Source organism: Pimephales promelas, chromosome 20 (genome assembly GCF_988280905.1).
Source record: "Pimephales promelas chromosome 20, fPimPro1.hap1.1, whole genome shotgun sequence".
Lineage (NCBI taxonomy): Eukaryota > Metazoa > Chordata > Actinopteri > Cypriniformes > Leuciscidae > Pimephales > Pimephales promelas.
In genome coordinates, this window is record NC_142788.1 from 429658 (window position 1) to 447210 (window position 17553).

At 36.7% G+C, this 17553-nt stretch overlaps 1 protein-coding gene across 2 annotated transcripts in view; it reads left to right on the forward strand.

The window, feature by feature from the left end:
• The window catches only part of l1camb (L1 cell adhesion molecule, paralog b), an 87505-nt gene that overhangs the window by 52834 nt on the left and 17118 nt on the right, over positions 1–17553 (forward strand). For both annotated transcript variants that reach the window (XM_039682262.2, XM_089124242.1), the window contains exons 11-13: positions 15065–15208; positions 15424–15535; positions 17288–17448. In XM_039682262.2, coding sequence (XP_039538196.2) covers positions 15065–15208; positions 15424–15535; positions 17288–17448 — 417 coding nt within the window. The remainder of the gene's footprint in view (positions 1–15064; positions 15209–15423; positions 15536–17287; positions 17449–17553) is intronic.

Consider the following 17553-nt stretch of genomic DNA (forward strand, 5'->3'; position numbering starts at 1 on the left):
GACATGCTCATTAAATATTATTTTACATAAAGTGTTATAATTGAATGAATTGCATTGTTTTTTTTTTGTACAAATTCAGAATAAAAAAAAAAGTGTATAAAATTTGCTTCCTAGCATTCTCTTTCTAACACAATGTTTAGGTTTGACTGTAATCATAATGCAAAAACTAACACTTTAAATCACTATTAAAAAAAAAAAATCTAAAACTTGATAAGAAATAGTCTTTGAGATTGTTTAAATATATGTTGAAATCCACCTATAACAAAAAAAAAAAAAGTAAACGTGTCCATGAACAGCTGGGGAATTCACATGCCTCTCCATAGAGAACTGTACATTTCATCTAGTGGTTACAACATGGTTCTACGCTTTCTCTCCATACTCTTACCAGATGGCGCTAATCTGCCTTCAAAAATTTTTTTTGGAAGGCCTAGTCTCTATTTTAACCTAAAATACTGCTTAAAAAAAATAAAATAAAAAATGTATATATAAAAAAAAGTTTGTATTATTTTCAATGGCAAAAATGGACCATAAATATTGCATAAATATTAATAAGTAACATCAAATTGGCTCAAAATACAAAATTAAAAAGAAAAAATATAACTGAACAAAAATAAATTGCATTGGTTTTACTGGGATGGAGAAAGTTTCATTTTTAGGTGTCCGGTCACTTTTGACCAGGAAGATAACAAGTATGACTCCGAAACGAAGGCTAGTGATTACACCATGATTCTACGCTTTTTCTCTATACTGTAACTAGATGGTGCTAATTTTCTTCAAAAAATATTTTTTTTCTGAAGGCCAAGACTCTATAGTATACTAAAATACTGCATTCATAATTTTTTTTAAAAAAATTATATATATTTAGAAAAATATATATATTTTTCCATGGCAAAAATAAACCATAAATATTGCATAAATATTAATAAATTCAATCAAACTGTCTCAAAATACTAAATTAAAAAGAATAAATTTTATAGAACAAAAATAAATTGCATTGGTTTTACTGGGATGGAGAAAGTTTCATTTTTAGGTGTCCGGTCACTTTTGACCGGGAAGATAACAAGTGTGACTCCGAAACGAAGAGCACCTGAGGGTTAAATAAAGCAACATGCAGTATATCATCAGTCAACTGGACTAAAGCGTTACAGGTACCGGCCGGTGTCATGTAAACAGCTTATATGCTCTTGCTCTGAAACAGGAGAAATAAATGAGAGAGGGCAAATTCTGCGTCCGTCTTCCATCTCGCTCAGCAGAAAGAGAGAGAATTTATTACACAACCATTCTCAATCCTACTTGGTTACAAACACACAATATTTTCTCATGAAATAGACAGTTTCAAAAATAAAATACAATTTGTCTTTTCTCATCTTTCAGCAATTACTGAGATATAAATTGTGTATGACCAAATAAATCAATATGACAAAACCTCATTTACCTTGTCAGTAGTCTCTTTTAAACTAAATATAAAACTTAGCTTATGTTATCACTTGCATGTAACCCCTAAATGCATTTTCAACCTGCATCATTTTCTTTACTCTTCCACAATGCATGAGCTGACACAGACTTATAACTTGTTTTTTTTTAACCACTTCTAGAATACAAAACGTTAGGTTTTAACACTAACTTTTCACACATTACACAATATCATACCTTTCAAAACTATTATACTTTACAAAATGTTCAAAAGCTAACAAAATAAAACTCCGTTTGACGTGACATTGGTAATCACAGATGACGTCATCGGGCGCGAACATACGGACACTGAGATAACGTAGTATGAAAAGGGCCAAGATGGCGCTCTGACTAAACGTGCTTTGAAGAGCTCCGCAAACTCAGACTAATAATTCGATTTGTAGTGCGGTAAGAAAGACTGCCTATTTTTATTTTGGTACACACGATACCTTTTCTACGAAATTAATAATCGAAAATGGGAAAGTCTGAAAAAAGAAAGAACAAGACCGTGAGTCAAGCCAAAGCTAATCCTACTAAAGTTACCTCGGCAGAACAGCAAGTTTCAAACAAACTTTTGAGTGACAATTTGCATGATTACCTCGAGTCGGAAATGGATAGTGCTGATATTATGCCTGCTGAAGTAGTTTTCTCTACTCTCCCCGAAACACCATGCAAGTCTCCTGTTATAAAACAGCGGAAGATTGAGAGCATTGATGCCGCTAATGATGTCCTCTCGCAGCTCAAAGAACTCACAGTGCTAATTAATAATCGTTCTGATGCCCTGGAGCGAATGGTGGCGGAGAATGCACGAGCAATCGCGAGTATGAAAGAGACCGTTAACGAAAACACCAAACAGATAGCCGACGTGAAGACAGCGGTTGAGTTTGTGTGTGCCGAAGTTAATGATGTTAAAAGCCAACTCGGTATAACGGAGACACGGGTGAAGAAGGTTGAGGCGAAATCATCTGAGCATGAACAACGTCTATCTCATCTCGAAGGATACACACGTCGTTGGAATCTGAGAATCTACGGGATCCCTGAAAAGGAGAGGGAGGATGTTCGAGATAGGGTTATCCAGGTCTGTGAGCAGCTTTTACCAGAAGCAAAGGACAAACTTCAATACACCGTTGACACTGTTCACCGACTTGGCCGGAAACAAGGGAGCAACGACAAACCTAGAGGGATCATCTTTCAGTTCACCTCGCGCTTCTACCGTGATGCCATTTGGCGGGCTGCGAAAGACTCTCAATTTCTCAGAAACAACAACTTAAAATTGTCTGAAGATCTGTCCCCGACAGATAGAGAGAAGAGAAACAAACTGTGGCCTCTCGTGGACAAGGCACGGCGGGACAACAAGCGGGCATACTTTGTAGGAGGAAGGGCTTTTGTGGAAGGAACCGAAATTTTTCCACCAACCTGACTTGAGTCTTTTGCTACTTTTGTTTATTTACTTGCTTACTCTAGTAAATCTGCACCTTTCCGATTCAGGACCAGATGAACCAGAGTATATATCCACGCGAAGCATCTAACGTTATGCCCTCGAGTCAGGTATTTTGTTCCTTTTAGGGTTAAACTTTAACGTTGCACTTTTTTTTAAAGTGTCACTGAGTTTAAATTAGTAGCTCATAATTTGCCGAACAAAACGGTACTTTATTGCTATTTGTTTATTTTACACGTTTGTTACGTGTTTATTTTACACGTTTGTTACGGGTTCTTAAACAACATTACTTCTGTTTAAAAGTCTATAATCTGAACATTCATTTTGTTTTTTGTACTGCACTACATCAATATTTTGTCTTTAGGCTACTCTAGTTTGCTGTGCTCATTTTATGCACATATTTCTCTAGTCTCAACGAGTTCATTGTATTAGCTTTTTCAAGATAAATCTTTTTTTCTTTCTTTTTTTTTCTCCTTTTATGGTTCTTTCTATTCACTCACTTAATGTTCGAGGGCTAAGAAACCTTACTAAACGTAAAGCTATATTTTTATATCTTAAACAGTTTAACTCTGATTTTTATTTTTTACAAGAGTCCCACTCAGTCAAAGAAGACTTTAATTTCTGGAGATCACAATGGGGGTTGGACATGTGGATGTCCCATGGAACATCAAGTTCAGCTGGAGTTTGCATCTTACTTCATCGTTTTAAGGGGAAAATTCTGTTTTCTGATTGTGATCCAAATGGTCGGTATATTTGCCTCCTACTTGAAATTTCAAATATGATGTTTATTGTTACCAATCTTTATGGTCCTAATCAGCAAAAAGAAAATGAAGATTTCTTTTATCAAATGGAAGAACGCATACTTTCATTGTTAAATAAATACCCCAACTCCTACTTGCTTTTCGGAGGAGATTTCAATGTGGTTATAGACAATAATATTGACAGATGGCCCCCAAAATCTAATAGCTCTAATTCATATTTAAAAATGTTCATGCAAAGGTTTTCTTTAGTTGATAGCTGGAGGGAAACTCACCCATCTTTAAAGGTATTTACTTGGAATAATAAATCCTTCTCATCCCAATCTCGCATTGACATATGGCTTGCTCCTAAAGAGCTGCATAATATTTCAACTGATATTATACCTTCACCATTATCGGATCATAAATGTGTTTCTATTCGCATCGCTCTCTCAACTAATGTGAACTCCCATAGGTCTCCCTCATATTGGAAGCTTAATAACTCAATTCTTGCCTATGATGAAGTTAAAAATAAAATTGATGACATTATTACAAATTTTTGGAACAAAGCAAAGGAAGAAAATAATTACTGCAATAATTGGGAATTAGTTAAATATGAAGTCTGTAAATATTTTCGAAAATTCAGTAGTGATTTGGCTAAAAAGAGGAAGTCTAATGAGAGTAATGTTATTTGTAAAATTGCTAATCTTTTGGCTAAAAATGTGGAAGATATTACTGATCTTGAAAAAGCTGAACTTGCTGAGCAACATCTACAATTAGACAAAATATATAAATACAAAGCTGAAGGAGCTTACATCCGATCACGCAGAAAGTGGCTTGAGGAAGGCGAACAAAGCTCTGCTTATTTTTTCCGTTTAGAAAGACAACAAGCTAAAACAGGTAATTTAGGGAAACTCATGATTGATGGAAAATTAAATGAAGATCAAAAAGTAATTGGAAAATTTTGTTCTAAATTTTACACAGACTTGTATACATCTAAATTTTGCCACCGAGATGCATCTGATTTTTTTGACTCTCTTCAGAATGTACAGCAATTGAATATGGTTGATAAAGATTTTTGCGACGCTCCTATTACCATGAAAGAGATTGTAGAAGCAATTAAATCATTAAAAAATGGAAAATCTCCTGGCACTGATGGACTCACTTCAGAGTTTTATAAACTTTTTAGTAAAAAAATAGCATCCTTTTTATTAGAGGTTTTTAGAGAAAGCATAGAGAAAAAATGTCTTCCTCCCACCCTATGTCAAGGAATAATCACCTTAATTCCAAAGCCAAATAAAGATCCCCTTTTCATTGATAATTGGCGCCCAATCTCTTTACTAAATAATGATTATAAAATAATAGCTTTAGTTATGGCCAAAAGACTCAAATGTGTCCTAAATTCCATTATTGATGAAACTCAGTCAGGATTTTTACCAAATAGACATATATCAAACAACATACGCTTAATATTAGATCTATTGGACTATTCATATTTACTCCCAAAAGAAAGTTTTATATTATTTTTAGATTATTATAAAGCATTTGATACATTAGAACATCAGTTTTTGTTTCAAGCTCTAAATAAAATTGGCTTCGGGGACTCCTTCTGTAATATGGTTAAAATGCTGTATGTGAATAGTAGTAGTTCCATTAAGTTGAGTAACGGTACCTCTCCCAGATTCTTCTTAAAACGTGGAGTGAGACAGGGATGTCCAGTATCTCCCTATCTTTTTTTAATTGCAACACAATTTCTTAGTTCGCACATTAAAACAAGCCAGCTAAAAGGCATCAGAATTGGCAATACAGAGATAATTATTAATCAGTTAGCAGATGATACTGCCTTATTCTTGGAGGACTCTCTGCAAATACCAGCAGCCTTACGCACTCTTCATCTCTTTTCTAAAGCCTCGGGCCTACATCTAAATCTTAATAAATGTGAATTACTTCCGATAAAAAACAGTATGTTCTCTTCAATTGATGGTATTGCAGTTAAAAACTGTGTTACATATTTAGGTATAAAAATAACCAAAGATAACTCTAGGTGCTCTGCTAATTTGGACCCAATTGTTTCAAAAACAACGAAACGCCTAAACTGCTGGCTGCAGAGAGACCTTTCTTTGAAAGGCAGAGGTTTGCTTGTTAAAGCAGAGGGTCTGTCTCGCCTGACTTATGCCGCTCAGTCACTGTACATTGATAAGCACACCTGTAAAGTTATTGATGGAGTTTTAGTTAAATTTTTATGGAAAAACAAATCCCATTATTTAAAAAAATCAGTGATACTTAATTCTCAAAAAAAGGGTGGCCTGAATTTAATTGATTTTAGTTTACTAAATAACACAATTAAAATAAATTGGCTTAATCGATTCCTTAAAAACCCCAACTCTATTTGGAATATTTTCCCTCAGCTTGCCTTCTCGCAACTTGGGGGTGCAAAGTTTGCTTTAATGTGTAATTATGATGTGTATAAACTCCCTGTCAAGCTATCTAACTTTCACCAACAAGTTCTTTTAGCATGGACTCTCATTTACAAACATAATTTTTCTCCTCATCGGTGTTACATATGGAACAATAGGAATATTTTATTTAAGAATAAGTCTTTGTTCTATAATCACTGGTTCTGTAATGGAATAATTCATGTTAGACAACTCTTTAATAATGAAGGTCTGCTTTTTAGGTATGCAGAGTTTCTTTCAGAATATAATATACCTGTAACTCCCAAAGAGTTTGCCACAGTTATGGATGCTATTCCATCTGGGATACTCATACTTTTCAAAAATAACACTGTCTCTTTGAGTTCATTATCTTTGCCTGAACCTGTCAATACTCCTATTGGTGAGATATGTTTCACTGAAAAAAAAGGAAGAAATTATAAAGTAAGAGTTCTATTCCTTGAGAACATTATTTCTGTCCCTCCTGCAATGTCATATTGGAATGGACTTTTTGATAACTTAAATTGGCAAAAAATATGGTCCATGCAACATAGGTTTCTCCTCACAAATAAAATCAAAGAAATATCCTTTAAATTAACTCATAATATTTACCCAGTTAAAAATTTCCTAAAGAAAAAATTTAGATCTCATTTTGACACAAATTGCTCTTTCTGTCAGAATGACACTGAAACTCTTCTTCACTTATTTTGGTCATGCAATTTTACTCGGCAACTTTGGAAAGATGTTAGTGGTTTTATCTCAAGCAATATCTTGAAGAATTTCTCCATGAATCCCAAAACTGTTATTTTTGGTTTTTTTGAAGCTGATTCAAATGCCTGCTTTATTATAAATCTACTTATTTTCTTGTGTAGATTTTATATTCACAAGTGTAAGTTTTCAAATTGTAAACCAATTTTTCTGGTGTTCTTGCATGAGATAAAACATTACTTCACTACAATTTCTTCCTCTCTTAACCCAAAAGCACTCAAAACATGTAAAATTTGTAAGTCCTACAAACTTTTTACTTTATTAAATGTTTAGATTTATTTTCATCTATGTATTGCCCTCTTTTTATTTTTATTTTTTTTTATTTTTTATTTATTTTTTTTTTTCCTGTTTATCGTTGTCTAATTTCTTTTTTGTGCTATTATGTTGTTGATGTTATTATTATGTTGTTTTACTCTGTAAACTGAATGTTTAAATAAAGCATTTAAAAAAAAAAAAAAAAAAAAAAAAAAAAAAGAGATAACGTAGTATTCATATATGTCCACATTGTCATACCACAGCCTTGTTACACGGCCCGAAAACACATTCAGCGACATGTACACATTTAACATTTCAGTTATTTAACTTAATTTACAAATCTACCAACCTGAAACAGGAGAAATAAACGAGGGAGGGCAAAGTCTGCGTCCGTTGTGGTGAAGAGATGGGTCCGCCTGAAGAGATGAGTCCCACCTTAGGACCCAAGCGATCCGATTGGTTTAAAGCTAGTTTTATGGGTAATCGCTTTAATGCCTGGTTACAAATCACTTTATTAAAAGAGACGTTTGAAGTACGTTATAACGAGTCATTAATGTATTTTAACTTATATGTTTTATATACTAGTATATAACCGAAGCTGTAGATTGTACATTTAAACATTTCTCGTTCTTAGTGTTTTTAGTTAGCTTAGTAGCATAGCATTTATCCGATGATTCGTGCTAGCTGAGATTTACCGCAGCTTATACTGCCTTACCGTATTCGAAATGCAATTATAATTGTCACTGTTTTTGTCTTTAGAATCAGTGCGATGTTGATCATTTGAATTGTTTGTCTAGCCTTGATTACAGGACAGTGTAATAAAAATCGTAATTTAATCATTATCAAACTTTATTCATATCATAATTTTATTTTTTTTATCCTGATTAATGAAAGAAATAGCATTTTCAGGTATGTTTTGCAACGTTAAGTTATTTGTTATTAAACAATAAGGCATAATATTTTTTTTTAAATTACATTCATGTCATTTTGTGTTCTAATTCATATAATATGAATTGTTTGTCTACCCTTGATTACAAGACAGTGTAATAAAAATTACTGAATCACAAATCGTATAATGTAATCATTATCAAACTTTATTTATATCATAATTTTATTTTTTATCCTGATTAATGCAATAAATAGCATTTTCAGGTATGTTTTGCAACATTAAGTTATTTGTTATTTAACAACATTTTTAAAAATTACATTCATGTCATTTTGTGTTCTAATTCATATGATTTGTCATAATTATTTCTTAAAACAGAACATCATACAATACAATAGCATTCAATGCAATAAAATTAGTGAACCAAAACTTACAGGCTATAAAAATGACATCTGATTAAATTAAACAATACGATACTAAATTATTTCAACTGAATTATGAGATGTAATGGATTATATTGTTATTAACACAGAACTACAAGCAAAATGAACATTTACATGGACATTTATAGAGCTTTTTAAAATGCACAACAATACAAAACAGCTTTAAACAGACTATAGGAAACTTTCATTTCCCAAATACTTTTGTGATAATCCTTCTGGCTATACAGTGTAAAGATCGAATGAAAATATCTTCATAGCTGTGTTAACAATGTTGAATGAACTGTAAAGGTTAAATATTTTGAGAGACAGTGTTTTTTTTTTTTTAGGTCCATCCTGGATTAACCAATTATACTCAAATAGATGCAGTGTCTTTTGCTGTATGTAAAGTTAAATCTGTAATTGATTCATATTGTATGTGCAGTCAATTTTTTTTCTTGAGGCCTCGATGATGCAGTCAGGTCATGAGACGTGGAGGCTGAGGAACTCTGAAAAACACACAAACATGCTGTAACACAGCAAGAGAAAGTATCCTGTCAATTGTATCCTAACCAGGGGTGTTACTGGACCCCTGTGGAAGAGCAGTATATTGTCCATTTTGAAGTGCATACTTCAGTGTTTCCCAACCCTGTTCCTGGCGGCACACCACTGCGCGTATTCTTTGTCTCCTCAATCAAACACACCTGATTCAACTCATCAGCTCATTAACCCACCTGATTATGAGCTGATGAGTTGAATCAGGTGTGTTTGATAAGGGAGACAAAGAATACACGCAGTGTTGGTGTGCCGCCAGGAACAGGGTTGGGAAACACTGGCATACTTCATTATGGACAACATTTTTTTTTATTGTGTATGCGTCCATTTTTAATGCAGTAGATATAGGCTACAAGGATTTTTTTTGTTTGAAAAGTTTGGTGGCCCTGGGACCTCGTTCAGGGGCCGAAAGGCCGAAAAAGGCCCATCTGCGAAACCGCTATGCCTTTTTAATGGCCCGTGGGACAGCCCCTGTATGCAGACGCAGGGTCGTGGTAACTTGGGATATCAGATTCCAACTCTCTAGGGGCCCCTGACGCAGGGCCCCGAAGCATGGAACTCTAGGGCCTTTGCTAAAATCAAATCATCAAATCATTTAAGAGCCTGAAAGGCTCTTTCAGGGTGGGATTGAAACATCCTTGAGCAAGAAATTTTGCACAGAGGCTAAAAAACATTTGCCTTGGCTCTAGAGCCCGGTGCTTTCGGTATGTCGCTCGGGACGAAAAGTTTGGTGGCCCTAGGACCAGTTCAGGGGTCACAAGGTCAAAGAAGCGCCGTGAGTTAGGGTTAGCGTAAGGGTTAGAGGCTGACAATGTTTTGACTTCGCTCAAGAGCCTGGCGCTTTCAGTATGTCGCTCGGGGAGGGCCCAATGGTCAGCTTGCTGAATTTGGAGCCCCTGGGACATTTCTGTAAAAATCCTACTCGCCCATTAATTTAATGTATTTTTCCATAGTGGTTTCGCGGGCACCTCTTCGAAATGGCCGATCAACTAGGGGGCGCCGTTTTTCTGCCACGCCCCCCTGGTGCGGGCGGAAACGTTTGGTGGTGGTCGAAAGATCGAAAAAGGGAAACTTGTCTGCGAAATCGCTATGCCGATAAGTGGACCGTGGGACGGCCCCCGTACGCAGATGCAGGGTCATGGTACATTGAGATTTGAGATTTGGACCCTCCATGGGTCCCCGATGCACGGCGAAGGGTGAAAACCTAGAACCTTCCTGTAGCAAGTGTGCCACTTTTAACCAACTTTCACTCAAAAGGCTCTTAAGGTACATGAGTCAAAGAGACTGTAGGGCTGAGATTAGGGTTAAAGGGTAAAAAAGTGTTGTCTTAGCCCTAGAGCCCAGCGCTTTCGGTATGTCACTTGGGTAGGGCCCAAGGGTCAGCTTGCTGAATTTGGGGCCCCTGGGACCTTTCTGTCAAAATCCCACTCGCCCATTTAATGACTGTATTTGCCATAGTGGTTTCGTGGACACCGCTTCGCAATGGCCTTGCGACTAGGGGGGCAACATTTTTCATCTTGCCATGGACCCCTGGTGCGGGTGGGAAAGTTTGGTGGCCCTGGGACCTCGTTCAATAGTCGAAAGGTTGAAAAAGGCTGAAAAAAAGCTAATTTTAAAACTGACAGGGGTCAAAAAGGTCAAACTAACGAAACAAGCTGCCATAAGGACACGGAAGGTCACAGGACCCCGAAACTTGGCGAGTTCCGTCGTCTAGGGACCTTGAGTCAGGCCCCAGAGTTTGAGGGCCCTAGCCGCTTTCTAAGCGTTTCCTAACCCCCGTTCGTGATGAGCCTATTCATTGTGGATGGCGACAGAAAAATGTCTGATTCTGATGAGGGCAATGAGACAAGTCCTGGCTCTCTACATCTCTCCTGACCTGAGCTATGGACATCCCACGTAGCACATATTCCATTGTACTAAATAGTGGGTTCATGGACAGTGGAATATCCACGGTTGTGCGCATCTGTCTCTGTGTGGTGTGTTAGGACAGACAGCGAAATCTCTTCAGTTTTGTCGGACTTGTATGGTTTAAAATTAAAAAAAAAAAAAAAAGTTTTTCCCACTTTTACATAAGTGTCTGAAAATTGTGTCCAACATTATTTAGTAAACACAGCAAGAGAAAGTATCCTGTCAATTGTATCCTAACCAGGGGTGTTACTGTCCCTCTGTGGAAGTGCAGCATATCTGTCCATCATGAAAAACAAACTTTGATAATTTTTTTGCCAAAATTTAATCTTCTTGTGTCTTACATTTCTGACATCAGTAATGTGCTTGCTTCCATTTTTAATGCAGTAGATAGGCTAGGATTTTTTCGTCTATTATAGGAAATAAACTCGTATGAGCCTAGTAAAATATTTTATTCATTGTAGAACTGAACACCACGTTCACACTATGTTTACAATACTTTAATACACAACACTTTATTGGAGGATACAGCGTTAAGTTGATAAAATAGCATAAACTATGTACAAAAAGATTAAAAACAATGGATCATCAAAATACATTTACATCTATTCACCACTGCTGAAACCACACAAATGAGTGCCACAGAATCCCATCCTAACTATGATACAGAAAACAGATTTGATATTTATATTATTAATGATTATTATAATTGTCTTGCTCTTTCCTGTACATGTCTCTATCATGTATCATGTTCTTATTTTTCTAAACAGTTTCTGTTCAGTTACTGGTGTACCCTAACTGATGAAAAGAAGATGTGATCAGTCACTGGTGTTGCTTTTTCTCAACAGACAGAAAAAGAAGTGGTGACATCCCATTCTTCAGTATTCTACTAATGACTCAAGTGTTACTAAAGACATTTTCTAAAAGTTACTAAAGTTCACCAAAAATCTCAAACGGTTGCACAAATCATGACTAGATCATGTAGTAACACTTGAGTAATTACTAGTTAGTTCCAATGATCTTCACTTTATAATACGAATCCAAATAATTAGTAATTCCCACAGAAGTATCTAATAACACTTTCATCTGTGAGCTATTACTTACTAATTCGTTAATAAGAGTTTCTTTTAGTTAATAGTAGTTACTAGATTGTTAAAAACTTTTTCAGTAGTTCTCTGGGAAGTATTAAAAAAATTGTAGTTATTAATTACTTAATAGTGAACTACCACTTTCGTCTGTGCGCTATTACTTATTAGTTCGTTAATCAGAGTTTCTTGTTAGTTAATAATAGTTACTAGATTGTTAATATTGTGTTACTCATTAGTTCTTGTGTAGTTATTCACCAACCGTATTCTAAAGTGTTATCAAAAATTCTTATATAAGGTACATGAAATAATATGACACATCCTGTCACTTTTTGTTAAATTTCAGTTTTATTGATCAATAATAGACATTATTAATTAGTAGCCTAAAAGGTAAAATAAGCTCATACAAGTCAAGAAATAAAACAAGTTAAAAGATTCAGTCAATAAGTCAGCAGGCTACAGAACAAATCTAAATCAGAACAATGTTTTAAAAAGGCGCTATCTTTATAAATAAACCACAGATTTGAGCTTTAAACAACTATTTTATCGACTTTTAAACTCTTAAAATTACATTTCATGACAAAATAACAGTAATATTTATTAATATTTATACAATTTCGCGGACTTTCTCCTCTGCTGTTGACGCAACCTACTATGAAAAGCGCTAAACAAATAAAGGTTTTACTTGAAAAGCGCTAAACAAATAAACGTATTACTTGAGGGCAACAAACTGCTTTTATCAAGTTATCGCGAGAACATATTTTGATCAGGCATACTACTGGCATACTATGGGGTCCTAAGGTGGGACTCATCTCTTCAGGGGGACCCATCTCTTCACCACACCGTCTTCCATCTCGCTCAGCAGAAAGAAGCGGGACAACTAACGCGAAGCCCGGAAACACACAAAGCGCCACACTGCCCACTGCTGGCGAACTCCACAATTTCTCCTGATCTCGATATACCATATATTAGTACAAGTGGATGATAGAAATAGACTAATTACCCATGAACAAAGTTCAAAATATTTCTTAATAACATTACCATACCACAAATGTGATAACAATTTACTGGGTATCACAAAAGCACTGGCTCTACTGTGACCCAGTATATATCTGTTTTATAACTTAGTTTATTACTGTTAAAATACATTCAGTTAGCATGTCTTTTTATCTTACACTGTTAATTAACCCTTTCAACCCCACAGGAAAATCCACACTGCAAAGAGTAAAAGTAACATTGAAGCAGTTGCAGTGAGATGAGTGTGTATTGCATTAGTGATGAACACCTGCTGTTAACAAGCAGAAGTAAAAAGGAACACTAGAACAGAAAATAGAGAAACACAGGAAATACAACCATTGCACATTCTTACACTTATTATTACAGTTATTAAGCGAACCAGAAAAAAACAAACAATCTCTGCACTCAACTGGATAGACCTACAACCAATCAGAGCAACACATGTTGAGCTACGCATAGTTGTCAACAGAACTCAACTGCACACACACTGGAAGAAGTTAAATAACGAGTGTTGCTTCTTTTACTTACTCCTCCATGAGTGCCACCAAAGGAGAAACCACAACGACCACAGGCTTTTCATTACGTCCATCTTCTTAACGACCAGCGGAGACGGCTGATAAATTACACTTTTGCCGAATCATGTAGGAAGGACGGCAAACACATCTTTCCAATCGACAAATGCCTTGATTGCAGTTCTCTGTTCGTCTTTTAAAATGATTGCGCTGTCGATTTCTTTTTTATAGTTTAATCTATATATCTCAATTCTCCAGCTGCAGTCATCTCTGAGGGAAACCAGTGAAGCGCTCTTTGATAACGTGATGATTACGTCCCTGCAGATCATCTGTCCATCATCTTATAAAACCCGCCCTGGCAATCTGATTGGCCCGACCATTTCTGAACGACATAATTACTCCTCAATGGATCGAGTTCAGACCGAACTTCCCGACCAATAATGTTGTGGGCTGGGTTCGGGCTGGCATCCAGGCTAGCTAAATGGCTCCATTCACAGACTGAAAAGTGTCCGTTTATTCTCTCTATTACGCAATCTGCCTCTGTGCTGCGGCTCATTGAGAGCTGGTAGCAGATAAATTCAAGTGAATCGTTGTAGTTAAACGAATGGATAATCACAATGCTGAAATTACAGTACAAATTTAGAACTGAAACAAATGGAGGCTTCACTTATTGCATCAAATTTAAGCAAAGTAGGCTAAAGGCCAATTTATACTTCTGCGTAGGGCGCGCGCGGTAGGTACGGCGTAGCATACGCAGAGATGCATTCCATACCGCGTACCCTTCGCCGTAGCCTGACGCGCACTACACGTCGCGACGACGCGGACCGCAAGATCGATGATTGGTCGGCTTGGTAGCATTGCATTTCCGCACGTACCTTCTCGCGCATTTCCACACGTACCATCTCCTCCGACGTCTTCTCTCGTTTCTGCCTTTTAGTTTTAGTAATTTCACTAAAATGAACTATTTTTCCACCTCAATAAGCTCCAACTCCAACATGATCCGCTCTCTTTCCGCTGTCTGGAAGTCAGTTGTAGTTCTTGTGTTTCTCTTTTTCTGTTCTTGTTGTTTCTCTTTCCTTCAGTGGTTCTGCTTGTGGACTGGAGGTGATCATCAATAATGCCCAATCATCACTTAATTAATCACTTCATTAACTTTAACTCTGATTCTGAGTTATTTTAGCTCTTTGTAGAGAGGGACCAAATTGTCTCTGAGCAGAGTTCATTTAAATTAGCTGTTTGGTGAATTAGGATCGTGCCTGAGAGCGCCTCAATTCTCCCTCGACCCTACGATTTACATTTGAGGGACGGGCATACCAGTACAAGGTCCTCCCTTTCGGTCTGTCCTTGTCGTCCCACGTCTTTACGAAGGTCGCCCTTCTGCTTGTCTATGACTGCACAAATAGTTTCAGGACCTCAGATCTTTCAGACCTCAGGAAAGGCTGTCTTTAAACAGAGGTTGCCCATCGATAGTGGATGCCATCGACTTCCAGTCCCTGCCCCTTTAATCGTTAATACGAAAGATTTGTATATAAACAAACTTGCAATATTTTCAGACAATGTTTCTCCTTGTAGACCTAAAGGCTTCTGTTGTTGTGTGTTGTAGAGACGGATTTGGACCCCAGACGGCTTGTGAGTTCTGGGACTCTGATCCTGAATAAAGTTCAGTACAGCGATACAGCGGTCTATCAGTGCATGGCCACTAATAAACACGGCAATATCCTGGTCAACACACACATCCATGTTGTTGGTGAGTAAACTTTGATCATATGCAGTTTGATTATTAGTGTCTCTTTACACAACGCAGTAGAAAGAAGGGGAATGATGTCACTCCAGAAAGGGTTCAAATGATGTAATGTGTGCTTAAAAAAGAGTGGAGCATCATTTTGTACCAACATAACAACATACTGATTGTATTTGGTGAGCTATTTCTATAACGGCTGTACCCGGCCTTGTGTTGGTCAGAGCTGCCTCCTCAGATCCTGACGGCGGACGGGCTCGTGTACATTACCACAGCAGGGAAAACCGTCCAGCTGGAGTGCCGGACCTTCGGGTCCCCGCTACCCAAAGTGGACTGGTGAGAATGTGTGCCTGCTGTTGAATATTTTCTCAACACACTTAGAAGATTATATATATCATTGCTATGTAGTTTTCACTTAACTCTTTCCCCGCCTTTTGTTGATCATTTTCACAAACATGTCACGGCCCTCAGAATATATTTTTTATAACTATCTAAACATGCAATATATCAAAAGAAAGAACAGACCCTCTGTTTTAAAAAATATCTGTTTTAGCTTCATGCATTCTTTATTATCAACACTTGAATGTGTGTAAGTTTCACATAAAAACAAAATTTTGGGCAAAAAGCTGAGAGAATCAAGGTTTTGTCAAAAACTACATCCAGATGGGATTCAGAGCGATCAACACATAGATGGAGTCCATCACCCCTAATGCTTGAACAGTCCTATAGCTCGTCCTCGGTCAACATTTCATTCAACAACATTAGGCAGTTTTGATTAATACGCTTGTAACACCTCTCTTTCTTTCTCTGGTGTTACTCTGAGGAGGTTCAACAGAATTTCGACTGGTACTGAAATAAAACCACTTCACTCAACAAATATAAATTTTTCTATTTTATTTCACACATGCCTATAATTGCCCCAACAATAAACAATATAAAGAAACCAACAGTCTTTGTCTCTGTGTAAATCAAACCACCATATAGACCACTTATCGTCAGTGTCCAGCCTTTAGAGGAGTTGAAATGAGGATGGTGAATGGATGAGTATGACCCAGTGGATTTTTGAGATCGACGCAATGATATTATCCAATTATTATCCAGTATGAGTATGAGGTGAAGATTAAAAAGTTGGTGCCTTGCTACAACGTACTGAAATCCAGATTCCTACGTCTCTCTTCCAGTAGACATGAAATAGATCAGCCAAACGATGCAAAACAACAAGAGTGGGTTGACACTATGGTGATAAGTGTCTATTCATAAAAAGTCCTTTCTACAAAAGAAAACAAAACAGCTAACATCAGACCTTTTTCCATTACAATTACATCCAGAGATTTGCAGTTATCATATACTCACATTTGAGCATAAACTCATTGAGTTCTCAAACCAGGACTTCAAATGGGTAAAGCAGGTAGCAAACAAGAAGAACCCTGCGGTTTCCCTCTACCAAACTGAACTGACTTCTTCAATGGTTATCAGGCTTATATCTAGTAGCCACCACTCACTAGTGCCCTCACATGGCAATTAGAGGTACTACTTGACCCAGGTAACTTTCTTGATAAGTCAGAAAGTACAGACTAAACACTCATGTAACATTTAAACCGTTACACGCTGTTTAACTTTTTTTTACATATGCACATGATTACATATGAGATCTCCTTCTCCTGTGATTTGATCAGGAGATTCAGAACTCTTCCAGAAGATGTGTCATAGCGCCCCCTACCGTATAACAGTAAAAACACCGTCAATGGCGGGGAAAGTGATTTCTCACGAATGAAAGAAATTTTTCGTCAATGGCGATGGAAGAATTAAAAAAAAATATGATTCTAAATCCATGCTGAGCAGAACTCTGTGCAGAGTTTTACAATATTAATTATACAATGATTCATTTATATTTGTATCATTAAATAAAAAAAAAATGTTTACATCTGGAGAAACCTACAACTAAGACAAGTGGAGCAGAAACATTTGAGAAAGATGAATGCCCTGATAATAAAGCAGACTGAATGGGTTTTTGAGGTTTGTCTGCCAGATGCTCGGAGTTGATGTTGTCTTGTGTGTTTAATCCAGTGCGATTGTTAATGTTTGCAGGGAGATTGTAGACACGGGTCCAGCTCTTGCTAATCCTAAAATGTCTCAGATGACCAATGGAAGTCTTCAGATCAGTAGCGTGAGCAAAGAGGACAGCAAAATGTACCAATGCTCAGTGGGAGACAGCAACGCGAGCATCATTGCTGAGCTGAATGTCTTGAGTAAGTGTTTAAATCTTTTAGAAAATCATCGTATACATACCATATCAATACCCAGACAGCAAACTGACATTGAATCAACGTGGAAATATGACATCGAAACAACGT